We start from the raw sequence: 21,569 nt of genomic DNA, 5'->3' as shown, positions 1-21,569 counted from the left end.
GTGCGGAGAGATTATAATATTTACTAAACAGAACTGAAGCCGGATTGAAAACAACTAAGCAAACATGCTTGATATATTTCGCAAAAAGAAACAACTTCTATGACCGCAACAAGACAAAAATATTATTTTCTGAAGGAATTCGTGAATTCCAGATCTTCTTCTTTGCAAATTGTACAAAGTTATGTATTTGAGCACCTCCGGGTCGCTGTCGTGATTTCTCTATAAACTCTTAAAATCGTTGGACAAATTTCAGTTGTAAAAATTGACTTGTATTTCAATAACCCTAATAGAACTTGTCGGTTGAAAAACTCTAATGAACTCGAAAAATCTGCGAGAAAAACCTGGCACTAACTTTGGTTTATTGTCCTAACGAGTATTGTGTAAAAGTTTTGCGTTATCTAACTTTAAGACAGTTCTAACTGCAAGTGATTGTATAGATAATAAATACGATAAGGGCGTGCGGTGAATAATGAATGGAAGGGAAGTAGGAAACAGGGAGAAAACCTTCGAGTAAGAATGATTTCAAATGCTTATGTGTAAACTACTCTTTGGGATTCGATTTCGAATTGGCACCTTTGCTTTTGCTTTGCGTGTTTCGTTCTGGAAATGGCACTTGTTTGATTAGGATTTACCGAAGGGCAAACGCCTCCACCACGGAGGTTATTCCACCGTCAGCGGCCGCTGTATTACCAAATCGATCTTGTCACCGGCGGCTGCGATCAGAGGTACGGTCAGACAACAGTCAAAGTCCTGCGTTTTGGTTCCATTCACCTACAAAAGTATCGAAATGATATCGAATGTCGCAATTGAATCACACCTGCCCTCATACCTGCACAATCCTGTCGAAAGGCCTCAGCATCCCAACCAGATCGGCTGGCCCACCACTACGAATCCTGTTAATGTAAACACCCCGCTCGTACAGACCATCCGAAACGGAGAAACCATAGTCGTCGTAGACCCGATCCTTGAACAGCGTCACGTGCAACGTCCGGCAGTTGCTGGCTGAGCTGGAGTTTGAGTTCGTCGACACTGCATCCGTAATCGAGGGACTTCGTGGTCTGCGCTGAACTTTGGCATAGACGGCCTGTGGTTGCGGCTCTCCGAGGCCCAAACCGTGATTCCGCGATCCTCCAACGCACTCCGTTCGCGATATCTGCAAGTCAACAACGTTCTCGAACTTGTGCAGCAGCTTGGTCGCCGTGGTCAGCGGAACTCCGCAAATACTTTCGCCATTGATGGCCAACAAACAATCGCCCACCTTCAACTGACCGGTGTTGAATGCAATGCCGCCCTCCGTCAATGCACTGATCTTGATCGGTTTCTGTAGATCATCGCTGCCGGCTAGCGTGATTCCCAGCGGTCCCCCATTCGGTTCCAGCCGCACATTGAAGATAATCTGATGGATCTGGTCGTTGGACCCTCCAGTGATCCCGCCACCGGCTATTCCCGCTCCTCCACCGGCAGCCGAGACATAGTTTGTGCTGTTGATGTTCATCGACGCCATCTTGTAATGGACGATGTCGTCGTAGCGATCCTCACAAAGGTCTCCATCGGAGGCCAGCAGCTGGTTGGACGAATGAGGAAGATTTTCTGCGCTCGACGATTGCGGATGCTGTTGTTGCTGAGCTGAATGATGTATTGCCTTCAACGTTCCTGTGCTCTGGGTCATGGGATTGCTGGACGCAGGAAGGATGTCATACGTGGTTGGGCGGTTCCACATGGGTCGCCGCAGCTGCTGCTGTTGATACTGCGGGTTATCTTCGGTTTGATAGTAGTCCACGTTGTTGTTTGATTTGAGTGAAGGTGATTCGTTGTACCTACAAGATGGATAATTAGTCAGCCTTCGTGAACATTTAAATGGATTTGGATTGGATGTGATATAAAAAATGCAATGCAATGGTTTTGCTTTGGATTGACATTGGATTGGCTTTGGATTGGCTTTGAATTGGCTTTAAATTGGCTTTGGATGAGCTTTGGATTGGCTTTAGATTTACTTCAGAATGAATTTCGATAAGCTATGGATTGGATTTGGATTGGATTTGGATTGGATTTGGATTGGATTTGGATTGGATTTGGATTGGATTTGGATTGGATTTGGATTGGATTTGGATTGGATTTGGATTGGATTTGGATTGGTTTGGATTGGTTTGGATTGATTTGGATTGGTTGGATTGGTTTGGATTGGTTTGGATTGGTTTGGATTGGTTTGGTTGGTTTGGATTGGTTTGGATTGGTTTGGATTGGTTTGGATTGGTTTGGATTGGTTTGGATTGGTTTGGATTGGTTTGGATTGGTTTGGATTGGTTTGGATTGGTTTGGATTGGTTTGGATTGGTTTGGATTGGTTTGGATTGGTTTGGTTGGTTTGGATTGGTTTGGATTGGTTTGGATTGGTTTGGTTGGTTTGGATTGGTTTGGATTGGTTTGGATTGGTTTGGATTGGTTTGGATTGGTTTGGATTGGTTTGGATTGGTTTGGATTGGTTTGGATTGGTTTGGATTGGTTTGGATTGGTTTGGATTGTATTTGGATTGGGTTTGGATTGATTCGGATTGAATTTGGATTGGTTTGGATTGGTTTGGATTGGTTTGGATTGGTTTGGATTAGATTTGGATTGGTTTGGTTGGATTTGGTTTGGATTGGTTGGATTGGTTTGGATTAGATTTGGATTGGTTTGGATTGGTTTGGATTGGTTTGGATTGGTTTGGATTGGTTTGGATTAGATTTGGATTGGTTTGGATTGGTTTGGATTGGTTTGGATTGGATTGGGTTTGGATTGGATTCGGTTTGGATTCGGTTGGATTCGGATTGGTTTGGATTGGTTTGGATTAGATTTGGATTGGTTTGGATTGGTTTGGATTGGTTTGGATTGGTTTGGATTGTATTTGGATTGGGTTTGGATTGGTTCGGATTGAATTTGGATTGGTTTGGATTGGTTTGGATTGGTTTGGATTGGTTTGGATTGGTTTGGTTGGTTTGGATTGGTTTGGATTGGTTTGGATTGGTTTGGATTGGTTTGGATTGGTTTGGATTGGTTTGGATTGGTTTGATTGGATTTGGATTGGTTTGGATTGGTTTGGATTGGTTTGATTGGTTTGGATTGGTTTGGATTGGTTTGGATTGGTTTGATTGGTTTGGATTGGATTTGGATTGGTTTGGATTGGTTTGGATTGGTTTGATTGGTTTGGATTGGTTTGGATTGGTTTGGATTGGTTTGGATTGGTTTGGATTGGTTTGGATTGGTTTGGATTGGTTTGGATTGGTTTGGATTGGTTTGAATTGGTTTGGATTGGATTGGTTTGGATTGGTTTGGATTGGTTTGGATTGGATTCGGTTTGGATTGGTTTGGATTGGGTTGGGTTTGGATTGGATTGGATTCGGATTTGGATTGGATTTGGATTGGATTTGGATTGGATTTGGATTGGATTTGGATTGGATTTGGATTGGCTTTGGATTGGCTTTGGATTGGCTTTGGATTGGCTTTGGATTGGCTTTGGATAGGCTTTGGATTGGCTTTGGATTGAATTTGGATTGTATTTGGATTTGGATTGGATTTGGTTTTGAATTGAATTTCTTCAACGAACCTGTTTCCGTATATGTAGGCATTATCTTCCGTACTGCCGTACAGAAGATTGGTTTTCTGCTGGGCATCAAATAGGAAATCCGGCAATGAGTTTCGCTTCACGGTCAACGTGATGTACTCGTTTTTGCTCTCCTTCAACAGCAAATCCAAATTGTAGTGCTGTACGGGATGATTGTCCACTGCCAACAGAACATCTCCGGCTCTTAGCGATCCCGTCCTGTGTGCAGCGCTACCCGGTTTTACCTCCGATATTACAAACGATCCGTGACTATTCCCATTAACAGTAATCCCCAACCCGCATTTGTTTTGTCTGATCAGCTTAATGTTGAACACCCCGCTCGATGGAATCACTGCGTCCGCCACGTCAAACTCCAACTCCAGCTCCACCCAGTTGGTTGTCTGCGGCTGGTTGTGATAATGGTTGGCCGCCGTCTTCGGCCCAAAATCCCCCAGCACCTGCCGGATTGTGTTCGCATCCAGATTGTACATCTTGTTGACGGCCAGGATGCGATCACCCTTCTGCAGGCACCCGGAACGTTCTGCCACAGAGTCGGGCACGATCTGTGCAATGATGTAGCCCCTGCCGCATGGCGTCTTCGGTCCCAAACAGATGCCGGAACCCTGTGAGCAGTCCAGCACTAGCTGGACCGATTCAGCCTTGCAGAGGCCCACGTTCGGGTGCAGGGTACCGGCACCGTTTTCTGTCGGTTGCGGAAGGGAACTCTTGCGTACTAATCGACGGCTTTTGGCAGCAGCTGACAGGTTTTTGCGGGAGTCCACAGTGTTGAAGCCGTACTTAGGGCTAGAGCAGGCGATGCCTAAAATGTAGAGAAGAATGAAAATTGAATTACTGTTTAAGCGTTTTATTAAGTTGCGATATTTCGGTAGTTAAATCCCATTATATATTCATTAGCAGAAGAATAGAGTGGGGCAAGTTTGCACACTTAGCTCTTTGTCTCAGCATAACTGTTAGTAGGAATGCTTTAAAAGTTTGACCTAGTAACTTCGAAACTTCCTAATATTATAAATTTCTTCTTCTTCTTCTTTTTCTTCTTCAATATCTCTACATTCCAACTGGAAGTTGGCCTGCTTTTCAGCTTAGTATTCTATTAGCATTTCCTTAGTTATTGATTGAAAGCTTTTCTATGCCCGCATGAGTATGTATCTTGTATGGCAAGTACAATGGATACATTAAGCCCAGGGTGTCGAGAAAGATTCCAACCCGAAAACATCTTAGACCGGACCGAGAATCGAACTCGCCATCTCCGGATTGGCAATCCTACGCCTTTGCTCGGAAGGCTACTGGAAGCCCCAAACTGGAGAATCAAATCTGTATCCAATCTAAATCTTATCAAAATCCTATCAAAATCTAATCGATATATCAAATCCAAATAAAATCGTGGTAAAAACCAATACCCTTAGAAAATCCTCAAGAAATTTCTCCTATAAATCAGCCGGGGATTCCTTCATGAGATCTTCCTGAAATTCCTTCATCCGGCTCGCATTCCTCCAGAAGTCTTCGAATTTCTGCAGGTATTCGTTCTGAAACTCCTTCAAAAGCTCTTGGTGAAAAGCCTACAGATGTTCCTCCTGGAATTTGTACAGGAATTCGTTCTGGAATTCTCCCACGAATTCCTTTCTGAAACTCCTAAAATTTCTTCCCAAAATTCCTCCACTGAATCTTCCTGAAATTCCTCCACGAGTTCCTCTCGAAAATCATCCAGTTCCTTTTGTAATTCCTCCAATAATTCTCCCAAATGTTCCACCTAGATTCTTCCAGAAATTCTCCCTCGAATTCCTCGAGGGGTTTTTGCTGGAAATCATCCAGAAGATCCTCCTGTAATTCATTCAGAAATTCCCTTTAGCTTTCAGCCAGTAAGTCCTCCTGGAATTTATTCAGCAATTCCTTCAGGAGTTGATCCTAAAATTTCTCCAAGAGTTACTCCTGGAATTCCTCCAGGAGTTCTGGCTGGAATTCCTCCAGAAGAGTCGCCTAGATTCCTCCTGCAATTCCTTTAAGAGTTCCTCCTGGAATTCACCCAGGAATTCATTCAGGATACACCTTCTGGAATTCAGGAATTCCTCCAGTAGTTCTTCCGGAAGTTACTCTGGGAGTTCCTCCGAAAGTTCCTCCGAAAGTTCCTCCGGGAGTTCCTCCGGGAGTTCCTCCGGAAGCTCCTCTGGGAGCTCCTCTGGAAGTTCCTCCGAAAGTTCCTCTGTAAGTTTCTCCGGAAGTTCCTCTGTAAGTTCCGCTGCAAGTTCCTCTGGAAGTTCCTCCGGAAGTTCCTCTGGAAGTTCATCCGGAAGTTCCTCTGGAAGTTCCTCCGGGAGTTCCTCTGGAAGTTCCTCTGGAAGTTTCTCCGAAAGTTCCTCCGGAAGTTCATCCAGGAGTACCTCCGGAAGTTTATCCAGCAGTACCTCCGGAAGTTTATCCAGGAGTACCTCCGGAAGCTCCTCCTCCAGGATTTTCTTCGGGAGTTCTTCCAGTAGTTCTTCCACGAGTTCCTCAAGGAGTTCATCCGGAAGTTCCTCTAGGAATTCTTTCGAAATTTGTTTTAGGAGTTTTACGGAAGTTTCTTTTGGAGTTCCCTCAGAATTTCCTTCAGGAGTTCCTCCGGAAGTTCCTTTTGGAGCTCCTCCGGATGTTCTTTTAGGAGTTCCTCCGGAAGTTTCTTCAGAAGATCCTCCAGATGTTCCTCTGGATTTTCTCCAGGAGCTCGTCCGGAAGTTCCAACAGGAGTTCCTTCGGAATTTCCTTTGGAGTCCTTTGTTCCAGGAGTTTCTTTAGTAGTTCCTCCAGGAGTTCCTCTGGGAGTTCTTTCGGAATTTCCTTCAGAAGTTCCTCCGAAAGTTCCCTTTGGAGCTCCTCCGGAAGTATATCCAGGAGTATACCTCCAGAAGGTCCTCCAGGAATTCCTCCGGAAGTTCCTCCAGGAGTTCCTCTAGAAGTTCCTCCAGGTGTTCCTCCGGAAGTTCTTCCAGGAAATCTTCCGGAAGTTCCTTCAGGAGCTCCCCCTTGAAGTCCTTCAAAAGTTATTACTGGAATTCTTCGTGCATTTCCACTCCATAAGGACCTGCTAGAAGATTTCAAGGAAAAGCATCAGAAGGTGCTCTAGAAGGAACTGTTGAAGAAACACCTGGAGAAATTTGTAGAATTCCTAGAAGATTTCCAGGATGAAGTCGTGGAGGAATTCTAGGAAGAACTCCTAGGGAAAATCCATAAGATATCCCTGAATGTACTTCAGATGAAATGCGTGGAGGAATTTCTGGAAGGATTCCAGGAGAAATTCTTGGATGAACTTCTAGAAAAATCCAGAATGAACTATTGTGAAGAAGAGGAACTCCTGGAGGAGAAATTTCTTTAAGAAGAACTCGAAGCGGAATTCTAGGAAAAACTGATGGAGGATATCCAGGTCGGACTTCTGAGACAACTCCAAGACGAACTCTTGGAGGAATTATAAGAGGAACTACAGGAGAAATTCCAGAAAGAACTCTTGGAGGTATTCCAGGAGGAACTCCAGAAGGAATTCCAGGAAGAATTTCTGGAAGAAATATTGTAGATAGGAACTCTGGAAGACACTCCTCGAGGATCTCCTGAAGTTCTTCCAGGATTTCCAATTGCAGTTTTCCCAGCAGTTTCTTTTGAAGGTTATCTATCAATTCTTTTTGGAGGTTCTTATTTAGATCCTTTGGTAATTTGTCGAGAAGTTCCTCCTGGGGGAGCTTCTGGAGGAATAACAGGAGGAACTTTTGATAGCATTTCAGGAGGATCTTTTAGAAGGGAGCTTCAGGAGGTGCTACAGATGGAATTTCTAGAGGAACTGCAGGAGGATTCGCTGGGAAACAGTTCGAGAGGAATTCCTGTAGAAACTGCAGCATAAATTCCTTGAGGAATTCCAAAATGAATTCTTGGAGAAAATCCTAGAGATATCCCAGGATGCATTCCTGCAAGAACTCCAAGGTGAATTCCAGAAATTTCAGGAGAAACATGTTGAGGAGCTTCAGATAAAAATCCTGTAGAAATTTTGGAAAGAATTCCATGTTGAATTCCTGGAGAAACTTCAGCTTGAATTCTTCGTTTATAGAATGGATTTCGGAAGGAACTCCAAAATGAATTCCTGAAGAAACAGCAGAATGAATTTCTAAGGAACTGCCGAACGGATAAACCTCTGAATAAATTCCTGGTAGAACTTTACGATGAATTCGAAATTTACAAACCGAATTCTGCACAAATTTCTCCAAAGAAATTTCCCATACAGAATTCATTAGGACTTCTCCAGAGATTCGCGAATGAATTCTTAAAGAATAGCCGAAATTATTCGCCAGGAACTCTAAAAATAATACTCTGAAATTTGACAACGGAAATTACTCGAAATTCTCCAGGAATACTCAAAGGAATGCTCAAGGAATGTCCAAAGGAATTCTCCCGGAGTTCCTGCCGAAGTTGACCAAGAATTTCAAAAAGAATAATTCCCGAGATAATTCTTCACTTACTTTTGAAATAATTTTCCAGCAATTTTCGATGGAATAATGTAGGAATATCCAAAGAAATTCATCAGGAATTGTTGAAGGAGTTCGCCAGAAATTTCTGAAAAAAAACACTATAGAAATCCCCGAACGAGTTTTCCGGGAATTTCCGCAGGAATCCTCCAAGAAGTCCCAAAGAAACTATCCAGCTCCAAGAATTCCAAGAAATTCTCCGGCAATTCTCCAGGGATTCTCGTAGAACTCTGCAAAATCTCTTCAGGAACTTGCGAAAAAAAGTCCTAAAAGTCCCGAAGAAATTCTCCAGAAGTTTTTTCAAGAACTACCGAAGGAATTATTTAGAAATTGCTGGAAAATTCTCCAGAAATCCTCAGATTAAAAGTTCAGAATTCTCGAACGATTTTTTTAGGAACTTCAAAAGTAAATTCCATAATTCCCTCAGCAATTCTTATAACGTTCAAGGAATCATAAGATTTCCATTGGTATTTGTATAACGAGAAGCTTAATGTATGGGTCTCCGGTTAGCCTTGCGAGCAAAGCCGTAGGATTGCCAATTCGAGTTCGTTTCAAGGTCCGGTCTACGATGTTTTCGGGTAAGAAACATTGCCGACACCCGACACATCAAGAACTTTCGAACAAATTTTAGAGAACGAGAATATTCAACCTGGGAATTCCTGAAATTCCGGAAACTTTCCAACATTATTGGCTTGTTGCCTGTTATAACATGTAACATTGAACCGTGTTCATGTCCCATTAAAATTAAATAATAATAAAATTGTGTTTGCTTGCATGATAGGAGGTAGACAATTAGTTTGTAAAAATTATTACTTTTTCATCCGCCCTTTTGCACACCGTCCGCTACCATGTCCGCTGGTAGTATAGCTACCATGGCTGAATATCGGTTGGTACGCTTGATCGAACGGAAACCTCGTCTACGAACGGAGAGCGAAAGAGGATGGGAACTTTAGGGCTTGGTTGGAGCTTCGACTCGTTTGTCCGTGGTTGTTAATCTCGAGCCGGTGAACGAGACAGTCACGAGAAAGCCAGATTTGCCGCTTCGGCTTTTGTGTGTGGTGCTAGTGCTATATTTTGTGGCACCAAGTGGTTCTAATTTTCCTGGCGAAGATTAAATGCCGGCGATCAGAGGACAGACCTCCCCGGAGTAAAGTGCGAACCGAAATCGCGGGTGAAACGGTTAAATCTTGGGCACGCGGTGCGCGATGTGCGATTGTGAATCGTAGTGAGGTTATCCACTCGGTAGTGTCAACTTGAAGGCAACTTGAAGAGCCCTGGTATCAGTGACGAGTCTCTACTTGCGACATTCCGGTATTTAGACCGACGACTATCCGAAGTTCTAAGCGGAAGTCCGAAAAATGTCCTCCCCCCCTATATCATATCTCGCGTTAGTGTATATCAGGCTTCGTATACCTCGACAAACAGCGGTGAGAGTCCAGACGCCGCGTCCTAACGCCCTTACACCGGCGACCCATATCGACGGCGTCGACCACGTCGCGAGAAGAGCGACGGTGCGGGCCATCCTAGCGACCAACCCTCGAATAGCAGAGTAGGCAGCCCCTGAGGGAAGAAAGGTAAGTTGCATGCCACCTTTTTATGTTATAAACATGATTGTAGTTCTAAACTTGATTTAAAAATCTTGCATTTTACTATTAAAAACACTACATGAAGTTTAGTTTTAGATAATTATAATTCCGATTTATATTATTTTTATGATTAAGTTATACGGCGAGAAATGGAACATATTTCTGGATTATCTACCGGATACTCAGTACCGCATCACGCATCTGCTTACTACAGGTAATCATTGTTCTTCCGGAACTCGATCTATCCTTCAACAATGCCCATCATCCGTCTACTATTCTCCCTTGGGACCATCCAGAAACCACGTGGTCATATTTTTGAAGATTTTCAACCCCTCCCCCCCCCATGTGGCTTATCGTGGTCATTTGGCAGACTTCCCTCCCCCCCCCCGACCACGTGGTTTTATTCAAGTACAAAAATTCAAAAAAAAACCTTATGTAACTAAAACATATGGTTAATCCGATCAATTTTGAAGATGGATAATTTCAACTGATTCAAAATCAAATCAAACCCAGCATGGAAATTATAAATTTTCATGAATTCGAAAGTTTTGATGATGTTATAATGTTGTAATGTGTATCGGGTATTAGGATATCTAGAACTCGCACACCTTCGATGCATTAGGAGGATACAAAAAAATGTGGGCTCGCTAATATGTTATAAAAATTTCGAGAAAAATTTGTAATGGTTTAGAAATTTTCCAAAATATGCCTATATTTTTAAATTTTACAGTTAGAGCATCATTATCGGTCGCGAGCATTTTAATCACCCGCGCAGCGCTTTCATTTTAGTGTCGTCACTCACTTTCGTATCGGTCACTATTTTCGGCTCTCAATTTGGTTGCTGTATTCCGTACCGGTGACGTTTGACAGTTGACAGTTCATCAAATAGCAGCGCTCTTATCGCGCTACCAAATTTGGTCACCTGTCAGTCGCGCTACTGTTATAGCTGCGCGTTTAGTAGCGACCGGTAAAGTGTCAAGTAATGATACTGCGCTGCCAAACGGCTTAAACTCACCACCGGTAATCTTGCTCTTAGTGATTTTTTTTAAAATAAATTTTAGTTCATTACTGAATATCGTTATAGATTCGTAAATATTAAGGGTTTTCCACTCGATCCTGCCAAACGAGTATAGAAAGAACTGAAAAGTCGTTTTTTTCGGGTGTCATAAGCCAAACTGCTCTGAAGTACATATTCTCGAAAGTATCATAAATCATGTCAAGAAACAAAATATCCTAAGCTGAGAATATATCTACAAATCTCTATGTAATCATAAGACATGATATTACGGAGTTTTGAAACGACATGATCAACCAAATCCTGAACGATGTATCCGTGTATCGCTAAACATCCAAGCACCATTGAGCCGATGCGATTTCATTTATTACTTTCACAAGCTACAATAGACCTTCCATGAGTCGATGTTCTAAGATACAATATCGACTGAAATAAAAACTCAGCCTATTTTTTTTTTTTAATTTTCCATAACAATTAAGAAATTTCCAGTCAAGAAATTATGGTATGAGCAATAAAAAAATATTAAATTTTCTACAAATAATGCAAACATAAACAATAAAGAATTTTCCACAAAACAAGAATAAATTAACATCTTTAAAACCTAAAATTGCAAATATAAAAGTAGAATTTTTCGTAAAGAAATCAAAACTTTCCACGGAAAAAATACAAACATTCCATAAATAAATCAATATTAGAAATAAATAATTACAAAATTTTCCACGAAATAAAAATTTTGTAATTGTTTATTATATTTATTCACGAAAATTTTGTATTTTTCTCGTGCAACATTTTGATTTCTTTATGGAAAATTCTTATTTCATAATTGCAAATTTTGCTTTTACAAGTGCTAATTTATTATTGTTTTGTGGACATTTTTCAACTGTTTATGGACATTTTGCATTATTTGTAATAATTCTATATTTATTTAATACTCATACCCCGATTTCTTTATTGGTAATTTCCTATTTTATTATGGAAAATTTCTATTTTTTCTCTATTAAAGGGATTTTCAATCCAGAGCTGGCTCATCTCTCGAAATTTCTAATTCTTCATTGAAATTTTATTTTTATATCGACTCGTGGAAGCCAATGATATCAAACTAAAAATATTTTCTCGGTCACTCAGATGGTTCTTTCGAATAATTTTCCAAGGAACTTCTATTCCACATCTCGAATATGCTTCAGTCAATGGTCCATTTATAAGCGACTCATAGAGGAATGAATGTATTATAGACCAATTATTATTTTGGAGTTTGGATCATTTGATTTATCCAACATATTAGTGATGTATGATATAATATCCCAGTAGGTCCATTGGGTTGATATGACTTCAATTATTATTTATATAAGCTACCACAGACTTTTTAGGTTATACAAAACGTCCTGGAAGTCGAAATGTTTGAACTACTTGATCATTCAAGTTCGTGAACCCAGTGCTTCTCAGGGCCCTACAAAAAAAGTTTGCGAACAATCCTCATTGTCATTGTGCAACTTGCTGTTGACTCAAGATAATTTTGGATACCTTGTCTCTTGGATCTCATGTTAATGGAAATTAGGATCATATGCTTATTTTATCGGATTGGGTATATACCGATGATGAGGACATTGCAAATGTCTTGATTGATCTGGTAGATATCGTGGGCTGAACTTGAGAGCATTTTTGAGTACCTTGAGCATCTCGTATCCTTGAATATTAATCATTGGCTTAACGTTCAGGATGACCCATCTTATCTGAGTGTTCAGAATGATTCAAACATTTCAACTTCATTTGTATGCTCTTAGAATCGAAATCGTCCCAAGGTTTCGGATATCTGAGTTTTCAGGGTCAGTCAAATTTGAGCTCCCATATTTTTTTCTATAAAGCCAATATTTAGATGAACAAATTTACTGAAGAAAATGGTGGCCTAGCTCTCTTTTGTGATTTTATAGACAATCTAAAACGCTGGTCATATATGACCCATCCGTCCTGAAAGGGTTGAGATTTGTTTTGGAATTCAATTTCAATCGTTATTATAACACATTTTTTTAACCTAGATTGTTTTAGGAATTGGAGTGTTTTTTTCTGGAACACTGCCACTTTTTTCATATCGCAGGAATCTCCTTAGTTCTAAGACCCTTTTATGAATTTAAAAAGCATTTTATTTAGAATTTCATGTTGATTTTTTAAATGCAAGCTTCTCTATGTCATAACCTTTTTCATACGCACTACTAGAATTTTGTGCATTTAGAACATTTAGGTGCATTATTAAATTTTTCGATCAATTATCCTAATTATTCAATATCATAAAAACTAGACTTCTTAAGCTTAAATTATTGCCTACATTTATTGCTTGGATTAATTTTTTCTCAATTTTCAAGAATAATTATTCTGGAGTTGCAAGGGAAACCCTTCGGAATATTGACAAGGAATTCTTCGGAGTCTCCACGGAAAAATCTTTAGAATTTCAACAACATTCTTTTCCGAAATTCTGTGGAAGAATTCCGAAAAATATTCGGTAGATATTTTGAAGAACTAGGGGGAATGACGGCTTTGGCAGGTTTTGTTCTATTATTGTCAGTGGGGGGTGTTATCAAAGAATATAGTGGCCAAATTTCATAAAATTCGGTCGACAAAAACCCCGCTGCCAATAATAGAACAAAACCTGCCAAAGCCGTCTTTTACCCTATAAGAATCCGTGGAAGAATCCGAAATGCATATTTACGATGAAAATTCCAAACAACATCAAATTCCGAAGAATTTCCAGTATAAATTATTAAAACAAATCCAGCTCCCTTTTTTTACGGAATCTCTAAAGATTTTTTTCAAAATCCTGGGCAACTTTAATGAACCTTCAAAGGAAATTATTCTAAATTTCCAATGGATTTTTTTCGTTTTCCAAAAGAAATTCTTAGACATTTCCAGCAGTTTTTTTTTTAATTTCCAAAAGAAGTTATTCGGAATATTCCAAAATATTTCCGATGAAAATTCCTAAGATTTTCCAGTAGAGAATCGAAAAAGTTCATCTGAAACACCAATAATGAATTTCCCGAGGAAATTCCGATGTTTTTACAAGTGGAAATAACGAAAAAATTGCACTTTTGTGGTACTTGTAAAGGTTGTACGTTTGAAGAATTTCCAGTAGGAATTCCTTAAAAAATTAAATCAAAATTTTAAAGATTTTCTGATGTGAAAATTCTTTAAAATTTCTAAATCATTTCCTGCGCATATTTGCATGGTAAAGATTTGAAGCAATGTTTAGCTGAACCTACAAAGAAATCAAAATGACTTCCCGACGAAGAAGAATGAATTCCCGATGAAATTTTGGAAGAATTTCTGGTGCAAATTAAAAAAACATGAGCCTTGAGAATTCTGAAGATTTATTCTTTGAAAATCCAAAGAATTTTTTTACGATAATCCACTCTTCCGTGAAAATTCTAAATATGCCTCGAATAAAAAAATATTTGGAATATTTTTAAAAATGTGATAGAATTCACAAAGAGCGTAAAAAAGTATTCCGAAAAATTTTCATTTCAAAATTCCAAATTTGAAAAAAAAATTCAAAAACAAAAAATTAACGGAAATATCAAAGTATTTCATGTGGCATTGGCTGTTTCATATCTTTCGGAAATTCATAAGATTTTTGACGTAGGACTTACGACTCTCTTTACTATACCGGGTGTCATTTCAAAATATTCAAATCGATCGCGTTACGCTGTGTTGAAAGATTTTACACGTTAATAGTGTTCGTCTCAGTGGACGAATTTCTGCCGTAAGCCCCTCAATCGACAGATTTCAAGTATGCCTTTTATGTCCATGCTTGATAAGACCCGAGAAACTTGTTTCAATAGGCATGAAACTGTTTTCAATGAAAAACATTGAGATCAAGGGAACCTATAAATATGGGCACCGCATAATTCTTGCATCCTTCCAGTACCACGTTCTGATTGGTGCAGACACCAGCGAATGAGCAGCCGCTGGGTCTGCCGAGAAGCCATAAAATAGCGCAACGCGATTTTTTCCTTTCATTCTGACCGGGACAAGCGAAGCAACCGCATCATCGATTGAACAGCACTCACACCTTTTAGCAGGGAATGAAGTCATCGAAGCCACCATCATCAGCCGAAACCTAGCCAGTACAGCAGCAGTCCACCCTACAGACCCGACAAAGCAGCAATGCTGAGCAGATACCGGCAGCAGCAGCAGAGTCGAGCCGAGACCGGCCGGCATCGGTGATGAGCCGAGACAGGCTGAAGAAAAGCCACATGATGCAGCATGTATGTCCAAAAAACAAACGGTTCTTCAGAGAGCCAAAAATAGAGATCAATATCAAAGCTTTCAATACCCTTCGGGATAGAAATTGTACTTGGGTGACAAATCCAATATTCTAGTGATAAAATTTAATGCGTGATTTTCATAAATAGCGTCAAAACTAACAGTGGATAATTTTTCTGATTTAACCGCGAAGTGGACGAAGGACTTCGCTTGACCATGCCTAAAAAAAACATAAGATGTCCAAATCTCTCACATAATATTTGGATATTTGGATTAAAAAAAACACCGATAACAGCTCAAACATTAATAAACTATCAATCGATTTTTCATCAAATGTTGGATTTTTTGGCATTGATCAAGAAATATCTAGATAAACATTGTTTGATACTGACCGCACACAAAGCGAATGTGACTGAATGATCGTCCCATGTTACCAATTCTAAATCATATCACCCGAAATCCCATGTCCGGGTGTTTCCTTCCATCTACTACTAACAATTTTGTCTCAGAAAAGAACACGTACTTCTCACCTGACCTGCAATTCTAACCCGCTTGCCCGGCTTATTGGCCTGTATCAAGCGAAAAGTCCCGTTAGGAAATAGACGCCAGCAGCGAGCACCAAGCTTAAAAAAGAAGAAGCCCATCTCGAACGCGCTGATGATGATGACGCTTTGGCTGACAAAGAAGCGGGATACAAGACACTGGCTGATTGGCCCACCAATTGGGAGATTCAAAATAAGGTATAAAAGAAAAGTGCATTCGCTCGCAGAGCATTCAGTTTTTTTTATACCACCTCTAGAAATTCGCGGTTATTTGAAAAGATCGTTTTCTTACTTTTTGGACTTAGTCGAAGCAAACAGCCTTTTTCAAGGCTCTAAGAGTTAAAAATAATGTTCTCCTTCAGTCCCTATCGCACGGATTAGAAAGCCCTACATCCCATGCTGGGCCAACTTGTGGCTTATTTCAGGCAGTCCTTCAGTGGGAAGGTTGCCACTGTCGAGGCTAATATTCCGTGACCGGAATTGTTTTTGATGATTCTTGTTCAAGGTAGATTTGATTTCTGTGTCCGTTTGATGAAAAAGATTTTACCAAGGAATGGTATGCAACGCCGATTATTTATCCAAAATAGTTGATGTGAGAAATTTGGACATATTATGTATCTAAAAGGCACGGTCAAGTCAAGTCCTACGTCCACTTAGCGGTTATGTCACAGACATTACCCGCACTGTTCGTTTTTCTTGAAAAATTTAGAAGTCTTCTTCTTCTTCTATGGCTCCATATTCCAACTGGAAGTTGGTCTGCTTTTCAACAAAGTATATTCTATTAGCATTTCCTCAGTTATAAATTGAAAGCTTTTATATCCCAGCCATTGCATGATTATATCTTGTGTAGCAAGTACGATGGACACATCACAGATAACAGATATTTAAGCTAGAACAAATTTTATTGAAAATCCTGTGTAAACTTTTGAATTGATATACGTTGGCCCACTAGTGCCATCTACTCAACTGATTGCGGCAGTACATACTGACGCAGCTGATTAACAACCGTCGAACGCAGCCAATGGATTTGACAGTCGCATTCGGGCTGCGTTTTCAATAACAATGATCCTTGCGCCATCTCCAATCGATTGCTAAACGCGGTCCCAATTTAAAATACATTTGAATTAACGGTTGCCGATGTTTACACACGTTTCGGATGCCAGCCTCAATATCTGTTATCTGTGGACACACTATACCTAGGTTGTCGAGAATGTTTCTCACCCGAACACATTCTAGACAGGAACGAGAATCGAACTCGTCATCTCCGAATTGGCAACCCTACGCCTTTGCTCGCAAAGCTAACTGGAGTGTTGCCTGAAGTGCACTCCTTAAAATGTTCGAAAAACTTCTTTTGGAAATGAAGAAAAATTTCTGGTGAAGATTCGAAAGAACTTGTCGAAGAAATTCATTAGAATGTTAAAAAAAATATGAAAATATGAACATTTTTTCCACCGAAAATTATATGTATTTCCCACGGGACTGTTCTGAATTTTCAGACAGAATTCACATGGAATTTTTTTCGGAGCTTTAAGGAAAATTTTTCGGAATTTACACTTGAGATGTTTTGTTTTTTTTTCATCAACAATTTGTAGCAACATTTTCAAGCAAAATTTTTCAGAGAGAATTGTTCAAAAATCATTCTGAATGCCAGCATTTTATCAGGATTGTATGAAGTAATGTCAAAGTTTTTACAGGAAATTTATTTACTGGATTTTTCCTGAATATCCACAAGAAATTCTTTTGAAGTTTTTTTCTTGGATTATTGTAAAAACATAAACATTTTTCAAAATTGTAGCTGCAGTACGCTAATGCAGAAGTGTCGGCGGCGTGATGCGGATTTTTTTCTAAATATTTTTCCATTTTTTTTTTGGTGGAAATTGAGACTGAATCGCAACCTGTTTTTTCGTCTATTTTTTATGGAAAAAGGATCTAAGGCTAAGATGGTCAAATAACGCAAATATGCATCGGCGTTACGACGACACCTACGTCTTTTCAACGCTGAGTTGAAAAGAGGCTACGTGGGCATCGGCCCTAAGATGCGCTTTGCGTTTAATGATTAAATCATTAAATTTTAATGATTTGAATTTAATACACCGCTATTGTTATTCGCCAAAAGTTTTTCGTGTAAAAAAACCACGTGGTTCAAGAGCAACACCCCCCCCCCTTGGGGCTTATCGTGGTAATTTTCCAACCCCCTCCTCCCACCATATATGGCCACGTGGTTTCTGGACGCCCCCCTTGGATATTTAAAGCTCTATCTGGAATAAGGGCGAATGTCGCAAGAGAGGATTCTTTTCGTCGACTTCCCCTCTTTTAAATAAAAGTGACAAGTAGCTGATTTCTTTGCGGTTCATCACCTCAGAACGATAGAAAACAATGCGAACTTGCATTCTGAGGTGCTAAAATGCTAACAAATCCTCTGCTTGTCACTTTTATTCAAAAGAGAGGAAGCCGACGAAGAGAATTCTCTCTTGCGACATTCGCCCTTTTACCAGATAGAGCTTGATTTTTATATCAACATGCCATTGCATTGGTGAGAGTCCTCTGGTAATTAAATCAAGCTCTATCTTGAATAAGGACGAATGTCAAAAGATATTTTAGTTACTAGATAAAGATTGTCGCTGTCGTCGCTGTCCGAAACATCTTTTGCTGGCGAGGATAGGGGAGCTAAATGTCAAAGAAGGAAAATCCATACGATTTGACAGGTATGTACCACACATGTTTCGGACAGCAGAACAAAGGGAACCGAAGCGACAATCTTTATCTAGTAACTAAAATATCTTTTCGAATGTCGCATTCTCTTGGATTCTCTTGGTCGACTTCCCCTCTTTTTAATAAAAGTGACAAGCAGCGGATTTCTTTGTGGTTTATCACCTCAGGATGATAAAAAACAATGCGAACTTGCATTCTGAGGTGATAAACTGCAAAGAAATCCTCTGCTTGTCACTTTTATTTAAAAGAAGGGAAGTCGACGAAGAGAATTCTCTCTTGCGACATTCGCCCTTTTACCAGATAGAGCTTGAAATGTTCATAGTGAGCATTCATCTGCATGTAAAATCAGAAAACATGCCTTCTTGTGGGAACATCTTTTTATAACTGACGGCAGTATCAGGCTGTGCCTTAGAAAAGCTTGTGAACATCAGTTCAGATGATCCAGGATCCTGACGAACATACTCCCAGAAGGTAGGGGATAAGATGGACAAGAACTTCGGCGAAACTGTTCCGATCGTTCCGACGGTTGTTTTTTTTCTGTTTGACGTTTCTTTTGTGTGCTTTTGTGTGTGGTGTGTGTGTGTGTGTGTTTTTTTTTCTTCCTAAACAATGGAGGGGAAATCTGCTCAACAGACATCCTGGGTTGACCAGGAAGTGCTGGGTTAGGGGCCACCTCCAATGAGGGAGGCAGGACTGCATCCCCGACCAGCTAAACCGTTTCCATTGCCGCCAAGCCCATCGTCCCTTCGGTACAACCAGAAAGTAATGCTTCAAAAGGGGGCCAGTGCATAACGCACCCTCGAGGTTAGCTGCGTGTCCTTGCAGCATCGAACATCGTGACTCGCTTTTTAGAAGAACACCATGGTGTCGTGCCAGCGCATTGCCGGCTTTCCAGGTGGCCTTACCACGCCCTATGTCCTCGGAAGGTGGGCAGGGTCGACTTCGCGCCTGCTTCCCTCTGCACGACTGGTATCAAGAATGATGATGCCGCGTGCACCCCAAATTGACCTTTCTGCGATAGGGCCTATTCGCCAGCACACAGAGGGACTTGCCGACGCGGTGCCTACGCCTGCCCCAGCCTTGACGAGGACCCCTTTCCGTCCTCGGGCTCGGAACCCGCCCGGTTGACCGACGCCGCGAAAGCGACGATACCTTGTTGTTCTTCACGCGGCCACTTGTTCGATAAAAGGATCGAGTTCGACCACAGGGCACCGGTATGACCCATGAAGCCGACTCCGAACCCTTGGACCACCTCTTATTTGCGCCTGAACTAGCCATTCCTCGAGTCCACGCGCCACCTTCTGTGTAGCTCCGAGATGATTTGGACGATAGCCGATAAAACGGCGTTCCAGCCAACTTCATCTTTACACATCCTCCGGACTAGGTTGTCCGGGGTAGTGTCCAGATCACATGTGGCAAGCATGTGGTCACGCATTGTGCGAAAACGCGGGCACACGAACAACACGTGTTCCGCCGTTTCCTCTAAACCTGCGCACACCGGACACTCGAGCGAGGCCGAGTGTCCGAACCGGTGTAGGTACTGTCTGAAGCAACCATGGCCTGTAAGGACCTGGGTCAGGTGGAAAGTGATTTCCCCATGGCGCCTCTTGACCCACGTACCTATCTCCGGTATCAACCTATGTGTCCATCTACCCTTAGTGGAACTGTCCCACGCACGCTGCCATTTGACCATTGAGGCCAACCTGACAGTCCTACGCGCATTTCGAAGCACTCTATGTCTTCACCGATAACTATGTCGATAGGCATCATACCGGTGATGACGCAAAGTGCATCGTGCGACACGGTACGGTACGCGCTCGCAACTCTTAGGCACATGAGCCTATACGTACTTTCTAACTTCGTTCTGTAGCAGTTAATACGCAGGGCCGTGCCCCAAGCTGGCCCCCATACCTCAGTATGGACAGAGCAACGCTAGCCAGAAGCTTGCGCTTGCTGGCATAAACCGCAGAGCTATTGGACATCATCCGGGACAATGCCGCTATAGCTGTGGAGGCACGCTTGCAGGCGTAATTGACGTGGCTACCAAAGGTGAGCTTATCGTCGATCATTACCCCAAGAGTTTGATGGAGCGTTCAGAGGTGACCGTGCAGTTGCCTGCCCTTATCACCGCTTGTTGCTCCGACTTTCGGTTGTTAACAACAACCACCTCAGTTTGGGGTGAGCCAGTTCTAACTTCCTGGAACTCATCCACTCCTCCACAATTGCTATCGAGTGGGCTGCAGTCAATTCCACCTCTTCGATCGATTCGCCGTAGACCTCCAGCGTAATATCGTCAGCAAAGCCGACGATTGCCACGCCCACCGGGAACTTCAACCTCAAGACACCGTCGTACATGACGTTCCATAACACCGGACCCAGTATGGAACCTTGCGGAACCCCTGAGGTTATGTCAACGCACTTCCGACCCGCCTCCGTGTCGTATACCAGTACTCGATTCTGGAAGTAGCTTCCGAGAATCTTGTACAGGTACTCGGGAATTCAAGACGCAGGAGCGCATCTGCAATAGCTGCCCAACTGGCACTATTGAAAGCATTCCTCACGTCAAGAGTCACTACTGCACAATAGCGAACTTCCCTCCTCTTACGCTGGATAGCTATCTCCGCGGATTTGGTAACCGACAAGATAGCGTCTACGGTCGACTTACCCTTTCGGAAGCCAAACTGGTTACTCGATAGACCATCCGCACCCTCCGTGCGTATCAACAACCTGTTGAGGATGATCTTCTCGAGCACCTTCCCGCCGTATCAAACAGGCATATTGGTATATATGCCGACGGATCCCCAGTGGTTTTCCCGCCTTTGGCCAAGCTCTGCCTTTTCCATGCTTCAAGGAAGACTCCCTCGTCCAGGCATCTCTGCATAACAGATCTGAACATCTCGGGAGCCTCGGCAATGGCCGCTTTGATGGCCAGGTTCGGAATACCATCCGGTCCTGGCGCCTTACCTACACTAAGGGACTGTGCAATCCCCGCAAGTTCCGCCACCGTTACTCTTCCCTCGTCGGCCACCCTGGCCCGTGGCAGCTCCACAAAGGGAGGCCAGGGACTTGGGTCGTGACGTGGGAAGAGCCCCACGATGATCCTCTCCAGCATCTCTGGAGACCGCTCTGTAGGGGCCATCGCCCCACGTGTCTTGGCCATTACGACCCTATAGGCGTCACCCCATGGATTCGCGTTGGCACCTTGACACAGGCCCTCGAAGCAGGCTTTTTTGCTTGATCTAATCTCAGTCTTCAGAGCGGCTCTAGCAGCCACGAACGCCACCCGTCGTTCAACACGCTCCTCTTCTGTGCGTGCTCGCTGCATCCGCCGTAGGCAGGCGCGGCGCAGGTTCGCAATTGCTTGAGTCCACCAGTAAGCCGG

General features: G+C 42.0%; 1 protein-coding gene across 5 annotated transcripts in view; it reads right to left on the bottom strand.

Annotated features, from left to right (window-relative positions):
• Window positions 1-247: 247 nt before the first annotated feature.
• The window catches only part of LOC134207832 (glutamate receptor-interacting protein 2), a 169,104-nt gene continuing 147,782 nt past the window's right edge, over window positions 248-21,569 (bottom strand). For all 5 annotated transcript variants that reach the window (XM_062683779.1, XM_062683782.1, XM_062683783.1 and 2 more), the window contains 3 exons: window positions 3,583-4,399; window positions 830-1,817; window positions 248-771 (listed from right to left, as the gene is read on the bottom strand). In XM_062683779.1, the coding sequence (XP_062539763.1) occupies window positions 661-771; window positions 830-1,817; window positions 3,583-4,399 (1,916 nt within the window). In that variant the 3' untranslated portion in view covers window positions 248-660. The remainder of the gene's footprint in view (window positions 772-829; window positions 1,818-3,582; window positions 4,400-21,569) is intronic.

This window comes from Armigeres subalbatus, chromosome 1, assembly GCF_024139115.2.
Source record: "Armigeres subalbatus isolate Guangzhou_Male chromosome 1, GZ_Asu_2, whole genome shotgun sequence".
Taxonomy (NCBI): Eukaryota; Metazoa; Arthropoda; class Insecta; order Diptera; family Culicidae; genus Armigeres; species Armigeres subalbatus.
Note: the sequence above shows the minus strand (reverse complement) of the source record. Positions and strands in the feature narration are given on the sequence as shown.